This window comes from Acinonyx jubatus, chromosome A1, assembly GCF_027475565.1.
Source record: "Acinonyx jubatus isolate Ajub_Pintada_27869175 chromosome A1, VMU_Ajub_asm_v1.0, whole genome shotgun sequence".
NCBI classification, from domain to species: domain Eukaryota; kingdom Metazoa; phylum Chordata; class Mammalia; order Carnivora; family Felidae; genus Acinonyx; species Acinonyx jubatus.
In genome coordinates this window covers 141,207,559-141,225,507 of record NC_069380.1, presented here as the reverse complement: position 1 = coordinate 141,225,507, position 17,949 = coordinate 141,207,559, and the positions used below count along the sequence as shown (strand labels likewise).

Below are 17,949 nucleotides of genomic sequence, written 5' to 3'. Positions count from 1 at the left end.
TTCTGTATTTTTCCAGAGATTGTCTATGTGTAAGCAAACATAGGAAGATATACACCATATATATATAGGTGTATATATATACCTATATATATATATATATATATATAGGTATATATATATATACACCTATATACATATATATGTATATATATATGTACACCTATACATATACACCTATATATATATGGTGTGTGTGTGTGTGTGTGTGTGTGTATATATGGTGTATATCTTCCTATGGTATATAGAGATATATATTCCTCTTTGCCTTACTTACACCTTGCTTTTTACAACGTGTCCTGGAGAGGCCCACGATCCTGCTAGGTTGAAAGTCACGCAAATAAATATATGAGACCACTGAGCAGTAACTATAAAATTAGAGGAGGCTGTATGTGGTGAGGAAGTTAAACGAAGAAGAACATTTTACTCCGTCTGGCTCTCCGCAGCCTGGAAAGCATTGGATGGAGGAGATGATCCAAGACTTACAGGAGCTAAAGTTCATAATAATGGTTTTTCATGGAATAGAATGATTCTGTGTGTTCTCCAAGTAGACTGAAAAAAAAAAAACTACTCTTTAACTCTTTTGGGAAAAAAAAATAGAAGTCATGTTCAATTCTTTAGCTATATTTGTTATCTACAATGGACCAGAATTATATGGAACGGGTTTCAAAGTCCTCCTCTTTCCTTCTTTAACCAGGTTGCTTCAATCAGGGTTTAGATGCCCCAATGACTAAATCAGCTCTATGCAACCCTCACGGGCACTGTTAAGATACTAGAGAAAAAAGGAGAAGAAACAGGAAACAAGTCAGAAAAACTACAGCTGCCATAGCCTAATAAAACTATCATTTACAAAAATTGTCTTCCAGAGAGGAAAACGCACCTTTGTCTGTGGAAACAAGATGGAAAGACAGAGCAGAAACTGTGATAATTGGAGGTGGCTGCATTGGTGTGAGTCTGGCTTATCACCTGGCCAAAGCAGGGATGAAGGATGTGATCCTCCTGGAAAAATCAGAGCTCACTGCTGGATCTACCTGGCATGCAGTAAGAAAAGCCCCTCCACACCTTTTGGGATGAGCACTGGGTGTTGTATGGAAACCAATTTGACAATAAATTTCAAAAAAAAAAAAAAAAAATAGAAAGAAAGAAAAGCCCCTCCAAACCGTCACCTGCCCTGAAGTGTGAACCAGTGCAATCAACTTTCTTCCCATCACAACTCCCCACTTTGAGCTCTTTAGAGTGAGTGCCCCTTCAATAGTGTTGGAAAGTGCAATTGCAGTCTAGTGATCAAAATATATAATATTTTTATCTTGAGCATATAGCTTCTGGATTCACTCCTGGCTCTGCCATTTTCTACCCGTATGACTTTTGGTCAGTTTCCATTTCCTGATGTGCAGAAAGGAAATATTAACAGTACCTCGCTGACAGGGTTGTGATGAAGATTGAGTTAATATGTGTTAAAGGTATTAAACACATGGTAAATGTTTAGCAAATGTTGGCTTTTGTCTGGAAGGATGTAGCTGGATGATTGCACATATAGCCAGAGACCTGCACTAAATTCCCCTCACCTGGGTTTTGTGGTCTTTTTAGTTTCATTTATGATTTTAATGCAGCCCTGTGAGACAACAGCTTGGTGTCATGAGGCTGAGAACTGTGAGGGCCGAGAACATGTGATGTTGCTTTTGTGTTGTAGTAAATTAACACGCAGCCTCTTCCGTTGGGCAGACTTAATAATACAAACAATTGTTCCAGCACTACACAATAATTGGGCTTAAATGGAAAGTTACTCAGGTGAATGAAGTGACTGACACTGCTCTCATAGCATTATGCCATATCAATGATTTCTGAAGTCAGTTAAGGAAGAGAGAGGAAGATTTTGTGACTGTCGGTACACATTTCTTTTGGAGAAGGAATTGGGCAGTGTTAGCCACTGCTCACCGTCCCTTTCTGTTGTGAGTTTTCCTCTGCTAAGTCAGGAGGAAACCCTGCTTTCCGGGGACTTTAGAATCTAGAGCCTGCTCTAGGTTTGGGGGGTGTTAAGCACTGAAAGGGCTGCCTGTGTCCTGTGGAGATCAGGGGACACCACAGCCCAGACGTAAGTCCCCCTGGCCACTGGGTCCTGGTGGTCTCAGAGTCAGACTACACTTATGGTTGGATGGAAGCTCCTAGAAAAGTCACACCAAGCCCAGTTCCTCTTCCCTGTCTCCTTTCCCTCCAGTCCCCTCATTTCTGGGTCTGAGAGGGAGGTCCAGGCACCTGGTCCTCCCTGAATGTAATTTCAGAGCCTTTACAGCCATACTGTCTCTTGTTTCACCCTGTCCCTCAACTCACTTCCTCCTACCTGGAGAGAGGGGTCTGGGAAGCCACCAAAACTCCGGGCCCTTCTCCCCTCCCCGAACTAGACTTTCTCTTCAGGCTTCACATTATCACGCAAAAGGAAGCCTGAATTTCTCCTGGCACTTCTTCGGGGACAGTCACTCAGCCTTTCAACAAATATTCACTGAGAGCCTATATTGTGTCAGACCAGCCCTGGTCGGAGAGGTGGGGACACAGCAGTGAATAAAGCTAAGTCCCTGCCCTCATGGAGCCACATTCTGGTGTGCTAAACAGAAAACACACAAACAATGCCTGAGAGTAATCGGTGCCTCGAAGAAGAGTAAACTGGGGTAGAGGGGTGAAGAATGATGGGGTGCAGGAGTCAGGAGGCTACCTTGAGGAGGTGACATCTCAGCAGAGACCAGCAAGAGGGGAATGAGGTGCTGGTGAGGCTGTCCAGCCAAGAGCATGTAGGCAGAGGGAAATTTAGGCAAGTGGAGATATCCTGAGAGGGAGGCTTATACCCTTTTAATACTTCTGGGTTGTTAAACAGGGCATACACCTTAATATTTTAATTACTTATTTGCTCATTTAGATTTCATTGATTTGATGTGACCTACATTTTAGAATAGATTACTGGATTCCCTGCATTATTACTTCTTAGACATTTCATGAACGAAAAAAAAAAAAGCAACATACTCTTAACCTAAGTTTTTTGGAGAAAAGTGGGCAAAGTTTTTAAGATGATAGCTTCTGGTTAAATGTTAACTGTGCCAAATATGTCTTCTTCAACCAGAGAGATATCAGAGTGAGTGGAAAAGGCATTCTCCTACTTTGTGCACAAGGTTTACGCTATGGTTTACAAAATGAAATTCATGCAGAGCGAGCTCAAGATGGACTTGGGCATCAGAAGCCAGGTTATTTGGCCCACTGGGAATAAAGGAAAAGGAAAGAGGGTTGCCCTGGGAAGTCGGTCCCAGGACCTTTTGCAAGTCAGGGAGGCCTACCTCTGAGGAACAACATGAAGAAATTCTCCATGTTGGGAATTTTTAACATAGAAATATTTGGAGCAGATATGAGAATGTAGAAGTTTGGGGAGCCAGCTAAAGGAGCAGACTACAAAAATCAAGGCAGCCTCACTGAAGTATAACATGTACTTAAGGTTTATATCTGCAAAGTGCAGGAATCAAGTGCTTAGTGAGGAAGGCATAGGTTGCAAAGTGAATATTAAAAATGGAGTCACACTGGGGCGCCTGGGTGGCTCAGTGGGTTAAGCGTCCAACTCTTGATTTAGTCTCAGGTCATGATCTCACAGTTCGTGGGATCGAGCCCCAAGTTGGGCTCTGTGCTGACGGTGCAGAGCCTGCTTGGTATTCTTTCTCCCTCTCTCTCTGTCCCTCCCTCTCTTGTGCTCATGCTCTCTCTCTTTCCCTCTCTCTCTCAAGATAAATAAACACTTTAAAATAAAATAGGGGCACCTGGGTGGCTCAGTTGGTTAAGCGTCCCACTTCCGTTCAAGTCAGGATCTCACAGCTCATGAGTTCGAATCCTGCATAGGGCTCTGTGCTGACAGCTCAGAGCCTGGAGCCTGCTTCGGATTCTGTGTCTCCCTCTCTCTGCCCCTCCCCGGCTCATGCCCTGTCTCCCTCTCTCTCTGCCCCTCCCCTGCTCATGCTCTGTCTCCCTCTCTCTCTGCCCCTCCCCCGCTCATGCCCTGTCTCCCTCTCTCTCTGCCCCTCCCCTGCTCATGCTCTGTCTCCCTCTCTCTCTGCCCCTCCCCCGCTCATGCTCTGTCTCCCTCTCTCTCTGCCCCTCCCCCTCTCATGCTCTCTCTCTCTCTCTCTCTCTCTCTTAAAAATAAATAAACATTAAAAATAAAACAAAATAAAAATGGGGTCACAAATCTAAAAACCCTGAGGTTTTGCCATATTTTAACAACACTGCTTTGTCAGCAGGTAACACTACTACCAATGTAGAGCATTTCATGTAGGATGGACAGAAAGGGGAGAAGATGGAGCGAGAGGCAGCTTTGGAGCATGGGGTCCCCAGGAGAGGCAGCCCTTGGGGATGGTGCCAACATGAATGTTTTGGAGAACTGAGGACTGAAGATCGAAAGATGCAGGATGATCTTTTTGGGGTGTGGGAAGACAATATTAGAACTTTCTGTTTATTTTTATCTACAAATGTAAGAAAGGGATGAAGTTTTACTCGTCTTTATAAATAGCCTTTACCTTTGATGCAGGTGACATACTGGGTATGATTTCAAGGCTGACTAAAAGAAAGGTTGGCACACCACGACAGAGGCAGCCTCGTACTTTCTTTTGTCTTTCGTCTATCGTGACATACTGCAGATCACGTGCTATAGGACATCATCGTTGCAATGCATTTTATAGAGACAGGGCTTTAAAGAATAGAATTCGTGATGAAAGGAAGAGGGAATGAACTGGAAGGTGTTGTGCTCCATGGAGGTTTGTTGTTTATCTCATGCAGTAATTAAAAGGGTTAGTGAGACAAAGTTTTTCTTTTACAAAAAGGCCAGTGTTTTAAATTTCGTGACCTTTATAGTGATTCAGATGGCTACCAGTCATTAGGAGATACATATAAAAAATACCACATAGCAGACACATACAAGAAAATAAATGCAATCTATGCTTTCAAAGTAAAGCTGATGGTATAGGTGAGATATGACTGCTTTTTGCAAAATAGTCCTGTTGGAAAGGGTACATTTTGAAAAGGAATATTTGGAAATGTTGGTATCATCAATAGATTTTCTGGTCAAAATGATATGCATCATGTAGAAAAACTCTCATATATACAAGAGATAAATTTTTTAATGTATCTAAAATTTTCCCAAATGGTGAGTTTAAGTGGGGTCTGTACCCATTTATTTAAAATATAAAAACGTGGGGCACCTGGGTGGCTCAGTCTGTTGAGCGGTTCCTGGTTTCCGCTCAGTATGATCCCAGGGCTGTGGGATTGAGGGCACGTGCTGAGCGTGGAACCTGCGTGAGATTCTCTCTCTCTTCCTCTGCCTCTCTCCCCTGCTTGTGTGCCCCCTCTCTTTCTCAACAAAACAAAACAAAACAAAACAAACAAAAAAACCCAATACCTTCCAATTAGCTTATAACGACTGATAGACAAGAGAACATGAAATGTTAATAGTCAAGTTTCAAAAGAAACCTTTGTGTGAGTGGTGATTGGGGTGGAGGAAGTGGTGTCAGGGTGCACAGAGTACAGCCCAGAGAGTCTCCTTTTCCCAGGAGACTCTACAAAGTAGACCTTTGTATCATTGACAGGTAGCGTCTTCAGCCATCAGAGCTATTCAAACCAGTCTCAAAATAAAACAAACCTAGGATTAGGCCTTCAAGTTGCTGTTTTACCAAGGTTCATCCTGTATATATTTTAGTAACAAAGCATGTTAGTCACCTAGATTTACTAAAATATTAATAAGTAAGTTGACTCTTCAAAAGCTTTTCCATATAATAAATTTTAAAAACTCAAAACCTTTCTTAAATAAGCGAATTTTTAAAATTTGAAAGCTTTTCTACACAATAAATAAAATAAAAATTATTTACAATATTTAATTCATTTCAAGTTGTCTTTGTATGTTTTATGATCTCTGTTAATATAGTAATACATATTTATATATCACGTGAGAACAAAGATATACACGTATTTTAGTGGGTATGCTTAAACTTAAAAAAAATTTTTTTTAATGGTTATTTATTTTTGAGAGGGAGAGAGTGTGAGCAGGGGAGGGACAGAGAGAGAGGGAGACACAGAATTTGAAGCAGGCTCCAGGCTCTGAGCTGTCAGAACAGAGCCCAATGTGGGGCTGGAACTCATGAACCAGGAGATCATGACCTGAGCCAAAGCTGGATGCTTAACTGACTGAGCCACCCAGACGCCCCTGCTTAAACATTTTTTTTATTTTACGTGGGTGCATGGAGATGGCTTGAGGTCAGTCACTGGGCTTTTTGAGGTTGTAGAGGTTCACGAAAGAGCAGAAAGGATTATTAAATACATAGAGCATCATTGGCTTTAGTGACAGTTGATGGTTTTCTAATGCCATGTTTCCTTTCATATTCATTCACTGTTAGCCTACTATAAGGAAGAGATTTTTCTTCTCCCTATTTATTTGCGTATGTATTTATTTAATCAACAAGGATTCATAATTCTTATTTTATTCAAAGAGTTATAGTTCCTAATGATTATTCATGTCTCTGTTTCATCTTTCCTCTTTTATTTTCTCTTCCAACAATAATCATTTTCTTTGCTCAAATAAAAGGTAGGCCCCTTCCTGTCCTCCTTATAGACTTGTGGCTATTCTAGCACCTTCTCTTCTCTCAGTTCTTAGGTCTTTCTCTAAATGCTCTGGCACTTAATCATGTGCTCTTGATTTCATTGTTTGGTACATGAAAGTTTCAAGACTTCAGTCAGGCCATAACATCTTGAAGGATAAGAACAATGTTTTCTTCTTCAAAATTCCCATTTAATATATCCTTGCTGAAGCCCAGAACACAAACACATTGTACCCTTCTTACATTCCATGTCATAGGATTGGCGCATAAATTAACAATAAATACCATGTATGATACTACATTCAGATATCTTACATTAGGGCACCTGGGTGGCTCAATTAGTTGAGCATCCAACTCTTGGTTTTAGCTCATGTCATGATCCCAGGGTTGTGGGATCAAGCCCCATGTCAGACCCTGTTTTGGGCTTGAAATTCTCTCCCCCTCCAACTAGAATGCTCATTCTCTGTCTCTAAGAAAAAAAAAAATCTTACAATAAAAAGCACAGATATATTTGACCCCAGATTTTATTACTAATTAATTAATTAATTTTGGAGTTTTATTTAAAAAGTTTTTTTATTCTCAAGTTAGTTAATGTATGGTGTAGTCTTGGCTTCAGGAGAAGAACCCAGCGATTCACCACTTACATATATCACCCAGTGCTCATCCCAACAAGTACCCTCCTTAATGCCCATCACCCATTTACCCCACCTCACACCCTCGCACCCCCATCAACCCTCAGTTTGTTCTCTGTATTTAAGAGTCTCTTATGGTTTGCCTCCCTCTCTGTTTTTATCTTATTTTTCCTTCCCTTCCCCTGATCATCTGTTAAGTTTCCCAAATTCTACACATGAGGGAAATCATGATATCTGTCTTTCTCTGACTGATTTGTTTCACTTAGCATAATACCCTCCAGTTCCATCCACATTGTTGCAAATGGCAAGATTTCATTCTTTTTCATTGCTGAGTAGTATTGCATTGTATATATATATACCACATCATCTTAATCCATTCATCAATTGATGGACATTTGGGCTCTTTCCATAATTTGGCTTTTGTTGGTAGCACTACTATAAACATTGGGGTGCATGTGCCCCTTCAGATCAGCATTTTTGTATCCTTTGGATAAGTTTCTAGTAATGCAATTGCTGTGACCCCAGATTTTAAACACAGATTAAAAGAGAAAAGCTAGCTGATAAAAAATACAGGGTACAAAAACATTAGTAAAGGGACTCCTAGCTGGCTCAGTCAGTGGAGGATGCGATCCTTGATCTCAGGGTTATGAGTTCGAGCTCCACGTTGGGTGTAGAGATTACTTTAAAAAATAAAATCTTTAAAAAAATAAGTACAATTTTTATACCTGAGAAACAAATTAAGCCCAGCACTTACTTCTGACTGTCTTAGCAGCAAGGAAGTAAGGGAGTAGGAATTGTTCGGTAGAAATAAGTATACCATTTTAGTAAGAGTGACTAACTTTTCCTTAACTAGGAATTCTAGAAGAATCTGTTCCCTAAATAAAGTTCATTGGGCTAAATGTCTTGAATAACAATTTTGCAAAAATTAACCCACGTGACTCTTTCCAATGCAAGATTATTAATTTATAATTCTATGAAGATAGCCTTCTGGGGTGGGGAAGAAGAGGACTGATGTAGTGTAGATATACAATTTTTTGGTGGTCTGGTTTACCCCAGGTTAAGCTCAGAGGATCTTGAGTATATGGTGAATGGAACCCTACACCACTGCTTATGAATATCATTGTTTTCAACTGACAGGAGATACACGGAAGACATATCTAGTAGACACCCGAAGGTTAGGGATTCTCCATTAATGATCTGGAAAATCTCGTATTCAAATGAGATAGCTGAGCATGTAACGGAGAGTGGAATATTTGAGAGTGAAAGAGCCTGACTTGCACTTCCGTTAGAATGGCACTTGGCTGTGAGAGCACCTTGAAGCTCAGCCAGGATCTTTCTCAAAACAAAAGCAAACAAACAAACAAACAAAAAGCTGTGCATATGTTCAGATGTATGAACAAGTATTTAATAGAAGCCTTAGGGTTCTGGCCCATAAAGGACGATTAATGAACTATCAATGGGGTGCTTTTGAGTTCAGGAGAACCAAATAACCTACCACTATCATAGAAAAACCTTATAAATCCTTCCTAAACAGATTTTATTTTGAACAGACTGTGTTCTGATGAGCTTTCCAGGATAAATTAGCTGCAAAATGGGGCCCCTGATACTTAATTGAGAGAACCTGCTTCATATAATTGCTTAGAATTCTTTTTTTGGATACTACATTGCATTTGCCAGAATTAATAAAAGGGGTTTGGCATGCTACCATTTAGATATTTTTTGTGACTGTAATTCATAAGGATTTTTTCAGCAAATATTTGTGGGGTATAATCAATGTTTATCACACAGGTTAAGCTTCAACAAAAGTCTGTTCACCAATTATCCAGGCTCTAATTCTCAGGAATTTTCCAATTCTTTTGAATTTTCTTTTCCAATTTTCTTGAATTTGGGAAATTTCGGGAAAGGGAACAGGAGGGCTGTTCCATTTAAGGGAATGGCGGGGATTGGGTCAAGGAAAACTTTGCCAGTCCATGTTCCTTCTCCTCATGGGAACACACGTGATTTGCTGGTTTGGGTCCATGTTATATATCCCCCTCCCCATATTCTTCTTAACAGCATGTATTACTAAGCCTCTCCTCTAAATCATCCCATTTCTGAATCTGCAAACACTCTTTCCTTAGTAAGTTTTAGGGACTTAAAATATATGTTCATTGGCTGACTCTCACATTACTTATATGGTTCAGATTGGTTCTCATAACTCTGCCCTGAGTTTTATGCCCCGGTGTGCTCAAACTGGAGCTGATGTGTTCTCATGTCAAAGAGCTGGCTCGTGCTTCTCAGTTTCTTGCCAGCAGTAAATTACTGCTTAACAGATAAAGTACTAAAACTTAGAGAATGTTGTTGGCAAGGATATGGACAAAAACGAACCCTTGTGCACTATTGGTGGGAATGAAAATTTGTATAGCCACTGTAGAAAACAGTATGGAGATTCCTCAAAAAATTAAAAATGGAAATATCATATGATCCAATAATTCCACTACTAGGTACTTACCCCAAGAAAACAAAAACACTGATTTGAAAAGATATATGCACTCTTATATTTATTGCAGCATAATTTGCAATAGCCAAGATACAGAAGGGTGATATACACACACACACACACACACACACACACACACATGCATACAGTGGAATATTAAGCAGCCAAAAAAAGGATGAGATCTTGCCATTTGTGACAACATGGATTGACCTAGAGGGTATTATACTAAGTGAAATAAGTCAAATGGAGAGAGACAAATACCATGTGGTTTCACTTATGTGTGGAATTTAAAAAAGAAAACAAATGAGTAAAAAAACAAAAAGCAGAAACAGTTCCACAAATGCACAAACTGATGGTTGCCAGAGAGGGTGGGAGTAGGGGGAGGGCAAAAGGGGTGAAAGGGGTGAAAGGGAGTGAGAGATACAAGCTTCCAGATTATGGAATAAGACGTGGGGATAAAAGGTACAGTGTGAGGAATATAGTAAACGGTACTGTAATAGTGTTACATCGTGACAGATGGTGGCTACACTTGTGATGAGCAGAGCAGAATGTATAGAGTTGTGGAATCTCGATGTACACCTGAAACTAATGTAACACTGTGTGTCAACTATACCCAAATAAAAAAATTAGAGAATGACAGTTTTTTTTTAAGTATTTTCTCTCCTTCTCGTTTTAAGGCAGGTTTAACAACTTACTTTCATCCTGGAATAAACTTGAAGAAGATACATTATGCTAGCATCAAACTTTATGAGAAATTGGAAGAGGAAACTGGACAGGTAGATGTATTTAACTTGAAATTTCTTTTAGGTCGATTTCTCAGAACTGTGTAAGATTTCTGAAGAATTTGGACATATTATCATGTGTGTAGTGACATTAATGGCATGTGAAATGTTTAATGTGGTAGAGAAATCTAATGAATGTGTAAGGTAAGAACCCCTCGAGTTTGCTCTGTTTTTGGTTTAATTTCTTGAAGTACATTTCCCATGCAATTCACCACTCTTCTTGATTTTTTAAATAAGGAAAGGATAAAAAGCAGCTTTCAAAAATATCTTTCATCAGTTACTATATCTAGAAACTCAGAAATCAGAGTATTTCAGCAACTGGATTACAAAGGATCTGATGGCCGTGCCTGAAGATTGTCACACAGCTTTGAAAAGTATTTCACTAAAAGCCCCTCACTTTTATTTTTATCTCTTCTCATGCTTACATTAGTATTCTCAAAATAAAGTCACAGGCAAACACTACCCATAGGCTAAGATGGAAGTTTATTTAAATTTTTCATGCTGTTTTTCCTTGCCTAAAACTATCAGAGGGCCCACAGCCAAAGGCCAGAGGGGGAGAGTCTTCATCAAGTGAACCCTGCTTGCCTTTCCAACGTTTTCCCTTGCCACTCTTTGCTATGCTCATACGCTTCAGTTAATCTTAATTACATATAGCTCTGGAATGTGCTGGGCTCTCTGCCTGAAACAACATTTTCTCTGGCCCCATCTCAACACTCACCCTTTACCCTTCCCTGAGGTCACCCCCTTTGAGAAGCTGTCTTTGACTTCCCCCACCCACCAGTCAGGACAGCTAAGGGCACTTCTCTTGGTTCTAACAACATATGTATGTTCTTATAACGTTCCTTTAACACGAACCTCTCCCCCCTGCCCCCCGCCCCTCCCTGTTGTGGCATTTGCTTTACTGGTTGATCTTCCCTCAGGACTATGAGAAACTTGAGGGCAAGGAGAAGATCTTTTATTTCTGTAACCTAGGGCCTAGCCGAGTCCTTGGCCAACTGAAGGACATCAAGAACTGTCGCATGAATGTTGTTTTCACTTCACATGAGATCTCATCACTGCAACATTCTGATTGTTTACATTCCTTCCTCAAATCCTTTGTCTTTCTCTTTGTCACACAGTTTTCTTTTACTCCGTACATGAACCCTATCCCGTGTTATTGTAATTGTGCTTTCAGCTGTCTGCCTTCCCCTGTAGACCATAAACTCCATGCAGAAGGGTCTTTGCTTCTTGTTTGTAACGCATCTCTGCGGCTTAGCATGGTGTCTGACACAGAGGAGACAATTAGTAAATAGTTGCTGAATGAGCGTCTTTTTGTAAGAGGCAACTATTTGATACAGTTATCTCTTGCACGGCATAGACCAACTCTTGTCTTACACACTTGCATTTTCATCGTGCTGAAGGAGAACGATGTTTGAATGCCAAATAATGATTTATGTATGTGTTTGTCTTGGCATTATTGTCACAGGTGGTGGGGTTCCATCAGCCAGGGAGTATCAGAATCGCTACCACTCCTGTAAGGGTAGATGAATTTAAATATCAGATGACTCGGACTGGCTGGCATGCAACAGAGCAGTATATTATTGAGCCTGAAAAAATTCAAGAGATGTTTCCGCTACTCAACATGAATAAGGTATTTATCTTAACGGTGTTTTCGCCATCCATTAACTTGAATTAAGAGTAGAAAAAGTTCCTTTAAGAAGCTTATTAAAGGTAGAAAAACTTTGTGCGCACATCTTGAATGGTGAAATCAGATAGATGGTTAATGCTAGAATTTGGGTACGTAACAAGGTGGGCTATTACGTATGCCAAATTAAATAAAAAAGTAATGAAAAAATGTTTTCTACCTGGGACAACTAACGAGACATTTTCAATACCTTTTATTACTATGTCCCCCAGACCTAGGGGTTTCCATACATAAGTTTCTGTTGAGAACTTCAGAGAAAACAATGACCTGGTATGATAAATATATAGAGAGAAAGGTTGTCTTATTGAAACTTTTTACAAAATCAAATTTAGAGGTGCCATGCTATGTTGCTCTGTAAATATCTTCTAGCTCATAACTGTACTGCCAATAGGCTCCATACCAGATATTTATCTGGTTTTAACCATTTGCTTTTGTTTTGCTAGTCAATACTCCCATTCGAATAGTAAGAATGGCTAACACTGTGCTACATAACACTATGGCACAGATTTATGTACCAGGTACTACTATGCTAAGCTTTTCATAGGCATAATTTTATTAATATTCACAATAATATTATACAGTATCTATTATTACTAAACAGGAAACTGCAGTGTAGATAGTTTACATAATGGAACCAAGCTCATCCAGCTAGAAAGAGCTGGAGCAGAGACTTGAAGCCAGGCTCTCAGACTCCCTTGTACTCACTACTCAAGTATACCACCAGGTGAGGCTGTCGAGGAACATAGAGGCTTAAAGTTTCTCCCTAGTGACTGCCTGTAACATCTTTGAACTGTAGCAGCACCTTGTATCACTGAGGGGGTGCTGGGGCTGTTTGCCCTCGTGAGTCTTTATAGGTTGCTGGCACTCTCTTGTCTATAGTTTTGTGTGATGACAGTGTGGTGGCAGAGTGATGTCGCATTGCATCGTCTGCATTGAAATTCCATCCATGTAAGAATATGTTATATGTGTTTATATGTCACCCTCGGAGTGCTTTGCTGGAAGACCTCACCATCACAGTGTTTTCTCAAAGGTATTGGACAATGGAAATACGTGGGAAGAGTATTCTCTGGGTCTGGGGCATGGTGCCAAATCAAATAAATACAGGATTACTTCAATGAGGACATATCCATTATAAAATACCAACATGACATTTGGAAGTCTACAGTAATATGAATTCCATTAAAATCAAAACAAGTCTCTTGCACTAAAACTATAACAAGAGATTGGATTAGTATAATCAAAAGCTACCCACAAAGAAAAGATTAGGCCCAGATGGCTTCACTAGTAAATTCCACTAGACATTTAAAGAAGAATTAGTACTAATCCTTCACAAATGTTTCCAAAAATAGAAGAGAAAACTTCCCAACTCCTTCCATGAGGCCAATATTACCCTGATACCAAAACCAGACAAAGACATGACAAGAAAAGAAAGACATATTGTGCATATCGGTGCAAAAATCCTTAAGAAAATACTAGCAAACTGAATTCAGCAATATTTGGAAAGGATGATGCAGCACGACCAAGTGGAATTTATGCCACGGTTGCAGGGTTGATTTAACATCTGAAAATCGATCAATGTAATATGCTACATTAATAGAATAAAGGACAAACACGCACGATCATTTCAACAGATGCAGAAAAGACACTTGACAAAAGCTCCTTGTTTGGTGCTCAGTAGATTTCTGTTGAATGGATGAAACCTGAGTATAATACTGCACAGTGTTCCTTCTATCAACTCAGTTCATCAGACTGTCATTCTTCTTTGTTTCCACGTGGTACCCAGACTGAAGTCCTAGCATAGCATAGGTATTCAGGTATTAAGCTGTTGAATGACTAAATCAAGTATACATTTTCCTGACACTTACATATATTTAACAAGTGAATTTATTAACAGTATTAAACAATTCAATATAAATAACTGATCGGTTAGTATTAGATTAGCTGAAAATGTTAGAAACCAAAATGATAATGCTTAGACAAGATACAAGATAATTTCTCTTTCAGTAAGGCAGTGCAGGATTTGAATGATGGCTATTTTCCACAAAGACTTCAGGAACCCAGTCACCTTCTGGATCATTGCTGTTATTCCTAGGGTGTGACTCTTGTGTTCTTATTCCAAGATGGCAGCTAGAGCTCCAGCTGTCATGTCTGCATTCCAGACAATGGGATTGAGGAAGGGCAAAGAAGAAAGGACAAAGGGCATATGCCAGTGGCTTTTAAAAAAATAATTCATGAAAGCTGCCACATGATGCTTTCATTTTTATTTCATTGACCAAAACTTAGTAATACTTTTAGCTACCAGTTGGAACTAATAACTGCCAACTATTGGAAACTGTTCTTAGTGGCCATGTGTCTACATAAACATTCAGTTTACATTGCCATGAGGGTTGGGGGCGAGAATGGATATTGGAGACAATTGCAAACCTCTATTAAGTAGCCTGTCTACTTAACATTCAGTGTGAATCCTGCCCTAGTTTGAGATTTGATAAAGGGAAAAGAAGTACAGATTGATCAATCTGATGCCATGATACACTTTTACAGTCCAGTTTTACACAGAATAATGGATATGTATTTGTTTAAATATTGACTCTTTTATGATCGATTTAGATTTTAGCTGGACTGTATAATCCTGGAGATGGTCACATCGATCCTTACTCTCTAACTATGGCCCTAGCTGCTGGGGCTAGGAAATATGGTGCCCTTTTAAAGTATCCTGCCCCGGTGACTTCTCTGATACCCAGGTCAGATGGAACATGGGATGTTGAAACACCACAGGGATCTATGAGGGCGAATAGAATTGTGAATGCTGCAGGTAAGCATTATATATATAATTCAATATATGTGTAATTAGTAGGTTTTTTTCAAGTGGCAAAGAAATAAGATATTTGGCCATAGAGTAATATCTAATATTTTACATTATGTACATTGTTAGGGAACACTGTAACATTCCGAAGGTGAACATTTTGTCTGTTTCTAAGCTACAAAGCCCTCCCTCCATCACTTTGCTTTTGGTGTGTGAGATGCCACCCTGTCCTTGGTTACCCATAGAAAATTGGTGTTCTTCTCCATTCTCTGTTTTCTTCTGCTCCAGATCATCTTTTGCTAATGATGCTGCTTTTTCTATGTTCACTCTTTCTTTACTCTAATAACCAAAGTCTAGTGTTCAAATTCGTGAGCATCCTTTTGTTCTCAGTTTACTTTTGGGAGCAGATCTGATCATTTGTGTGCTCTCTCATCCTTTACTGATTCATTGACTTCCGTCAAAAAAAACGTTTAACTCTTTTCCTTTCAGAACATTATTAAATCTATTTCATAACCTTGATTTTTTACATTGTTCTGTAACAATTTAGACTCAGATTAGTAAGTCAAAAGGGATATTTGAGTTAATCTCACAACCCACCCATTTTTCCACTGTGGAGACCAAGTTCCAGAAATGTCATGTTACTTGGCAAAGCAGCAGAGTTATGTTGGGGCCAGGTTTTGGACCTGAGTCTTTTGATTCCTGAGTTAATACACTTTCCAACAGGTCATTTACCTGTGGAGTCATTTTCAATTATCAGACATACAGAAGTAAGCTCTTGTGCAAAGGAAAATGCTTATGCAGTCTGAACTGGACTAATAATTTGTATTTACCTGTAGTTCATAGTGGTTAATTTAAAACCCAAAGTAAGCAAGAGCCAGTAACTGATTTTCTTGTGGTCTGTTCTTGGAGTCATTACTTAAATTATAAAATGAAACCAATCTTTATTATTTATCATATCAAATTATATTTAAGAGTTTAAATTAGTATTTTTGAATTTTTCTAATCCATGCCCTCCATTTGAAAAGCATAAAAGTCTTATGCTTTCTTTAATATTATTTGAAATTCAAAATAATGTAAAAGGACTTGCCTACACAGTAAAAGCAAAGGAACAAAACATTGCTTTGTTTTTGAGCTTTGCCTCTCACCCCACCCCACCCCAATCCCTATCTGGTAACCCATCACCATCCTTGGGCACCACTGATCTAAATTTTGTGAGAAGATTTAAGGCAATGAAATCATTCATATTTTCTTCCGCATGTAGCAAGGATTCCTTGTAATCTTGTAACTTTATGGTCTCACAAAATTATTGTCTAAATCCATTGAACTGTTTTTATAGTGAGGGCAAACTAAACAGATGAAACAAACACACTCTGACCTCCATACCAGACATCACTAATTGATCACTGCACTTATTTCAGATGGGCTTGGGCGTGTTCTCCCATGTCTCTCAACACAGTGCTTCAGGCAGCCACACGCTCCCAACTGATATTTTGAGAAATAATGTAGAAGAACTTAATTTAACATATTTTTTGATGTTTTCCTAAGATGGTAAGCTTTTATTTACATAATTCATTGCCACTGTAATACATTTTTCCTTTTTTTTTTAATGTTTATTTATTTTTGAGAGAGAGAGAGAGAATGCGAGCTGGGGAGGGGCAGAGAGAGAAGGAGACACAGAATCTGAAGCAGGCTCCAAGCTCTGAGCTGTCAACACAGAGCCTGATGTGGGGCTCGAACTCACAGACCACGAGATCATGACCTGAGCCGAAGTCAGATGCTTAACAGACTGAGCCACCCAGGCACTCCTGTAATAAATTTTTTCTAAACCATAAACTGTGAGGAATAAGGAATCACTGAAGATAAAGATAGAATAATTCTCAAAGACATCTGACCTAAACCCAGGGCAGTGGTTACCAGGTGAAGTTTTCTATGCAACTGTGAAATCTTGTGTGGTTGGGTGGGGGAGGGCTATGGCAGGAGGTCCTGGAGTACAGCTTTTCTGGTGCCGGCCTGGGAAAGAAATCGCTGGAATTAGGTTGACAGTGTGGCCCTGCATTTACCTCTCCATGGGACCTAATTTTCTCCAGCCTGGATTGTTCTCCAGGATGCCCTTCTTTGTTCTTTCTTCCGGAGGTGTTTTACCCGGCCACATCTACTCCCTCTCGCATCCTCATTTTTTGGTAAGCCAAGCAGCTCCTTCTTGAAAATTGTGTGAAGAACTGTGCTGTCTCAATGTTCAATTCTTTATCTCATGCAGATCGTATCTCTGGCCCATAATCTTGTCTTTTTTTTTTTTGTTTGTTTTGTTTTGTTTTGTTTTTTTCTTTTCTTCCTCGATCTCTTCTCTTCCACTGGGTAAAAGTTACTGGAGAAAATCTAACTGATTGCATATTTGTAGTCCATGGAAGGTGTGGAGAAGTGTGTGTTTAATTATTTGTAAGTCTGCTTAAAAAAAAAACACCTTATTTGCAGTATAGAAGGTAAGCCTCAGTAACTGAGGGCAAAGGTTTGGGTATGCTCGCTTCTAGAACTGAAATTAACAGAGATCAGTTTTATGAATAAAGCATCTGCAGAAAGCGTTGTGTTAACGTGATTTGAGAATGCGTGGCTGACAGATGTATCCCAGAGTTACTTAGTGAGACCAGGATGTCTCACAAATTCAGGCAAGGCCTTCAGGCTAGCTCTGAAATCTGATTAAAGCAACCAGGATATAGACTTGGAAATGTGACCGAAATATAAAAGACGTAAACACCACCATTATGGTACTCAACTGTACCATAACCTGCTAGAGGTTTCTTTATGTGAAGTCGTAACAGAAGGCAGCTGAGTCTTTAGTATATTCGTGAAAAGGAAAGTCTAAAAATAAAAATGTGTCCGTTTGGGGTGCCTGGGTGGCTTAGTTGGTTAAGCGTCGGACTTTGGCTCAGGTCATGATCTCGCAGTTGACAAGTTCGAGCC

The 17,949-nt window shown here is 39.6% G+C and overlaps 1 protein-coding gene across 3 annotated transcripts in view; it reads left to right on the top strand.

The window, feature by feature from the left end:
• The window catches only part of DMGDH (dimethylglycine dehydrogenase), a 70,557-nt gene that overhangs the window by 917 nt on the left and 51,691 nt on the right, over positions 1-17,949 (top strand). For all 3 annotated transcript variants that reach the window (XM_053224266.1, XM_027039373.2, XM_027039377.2), the window contains exons 2-5: positions 864-1,038; positions 10,400-10,498; positions 11,970-12,134; positions 14,796-15,000. In XM_053224266.1, the coding sequence (XP_053080241.1) occupies positions 864-1,038; positions 10,400-10,498; positions 11,970-12,134; positions 14,796-15,000 (644 nt within the window). The remainder of the gene's footprint in view (positions 1-863; positions 1,039-10,399; positions 10,499-11,969; positions 12,135-14,795; positions 15,001-17,949) is intronic.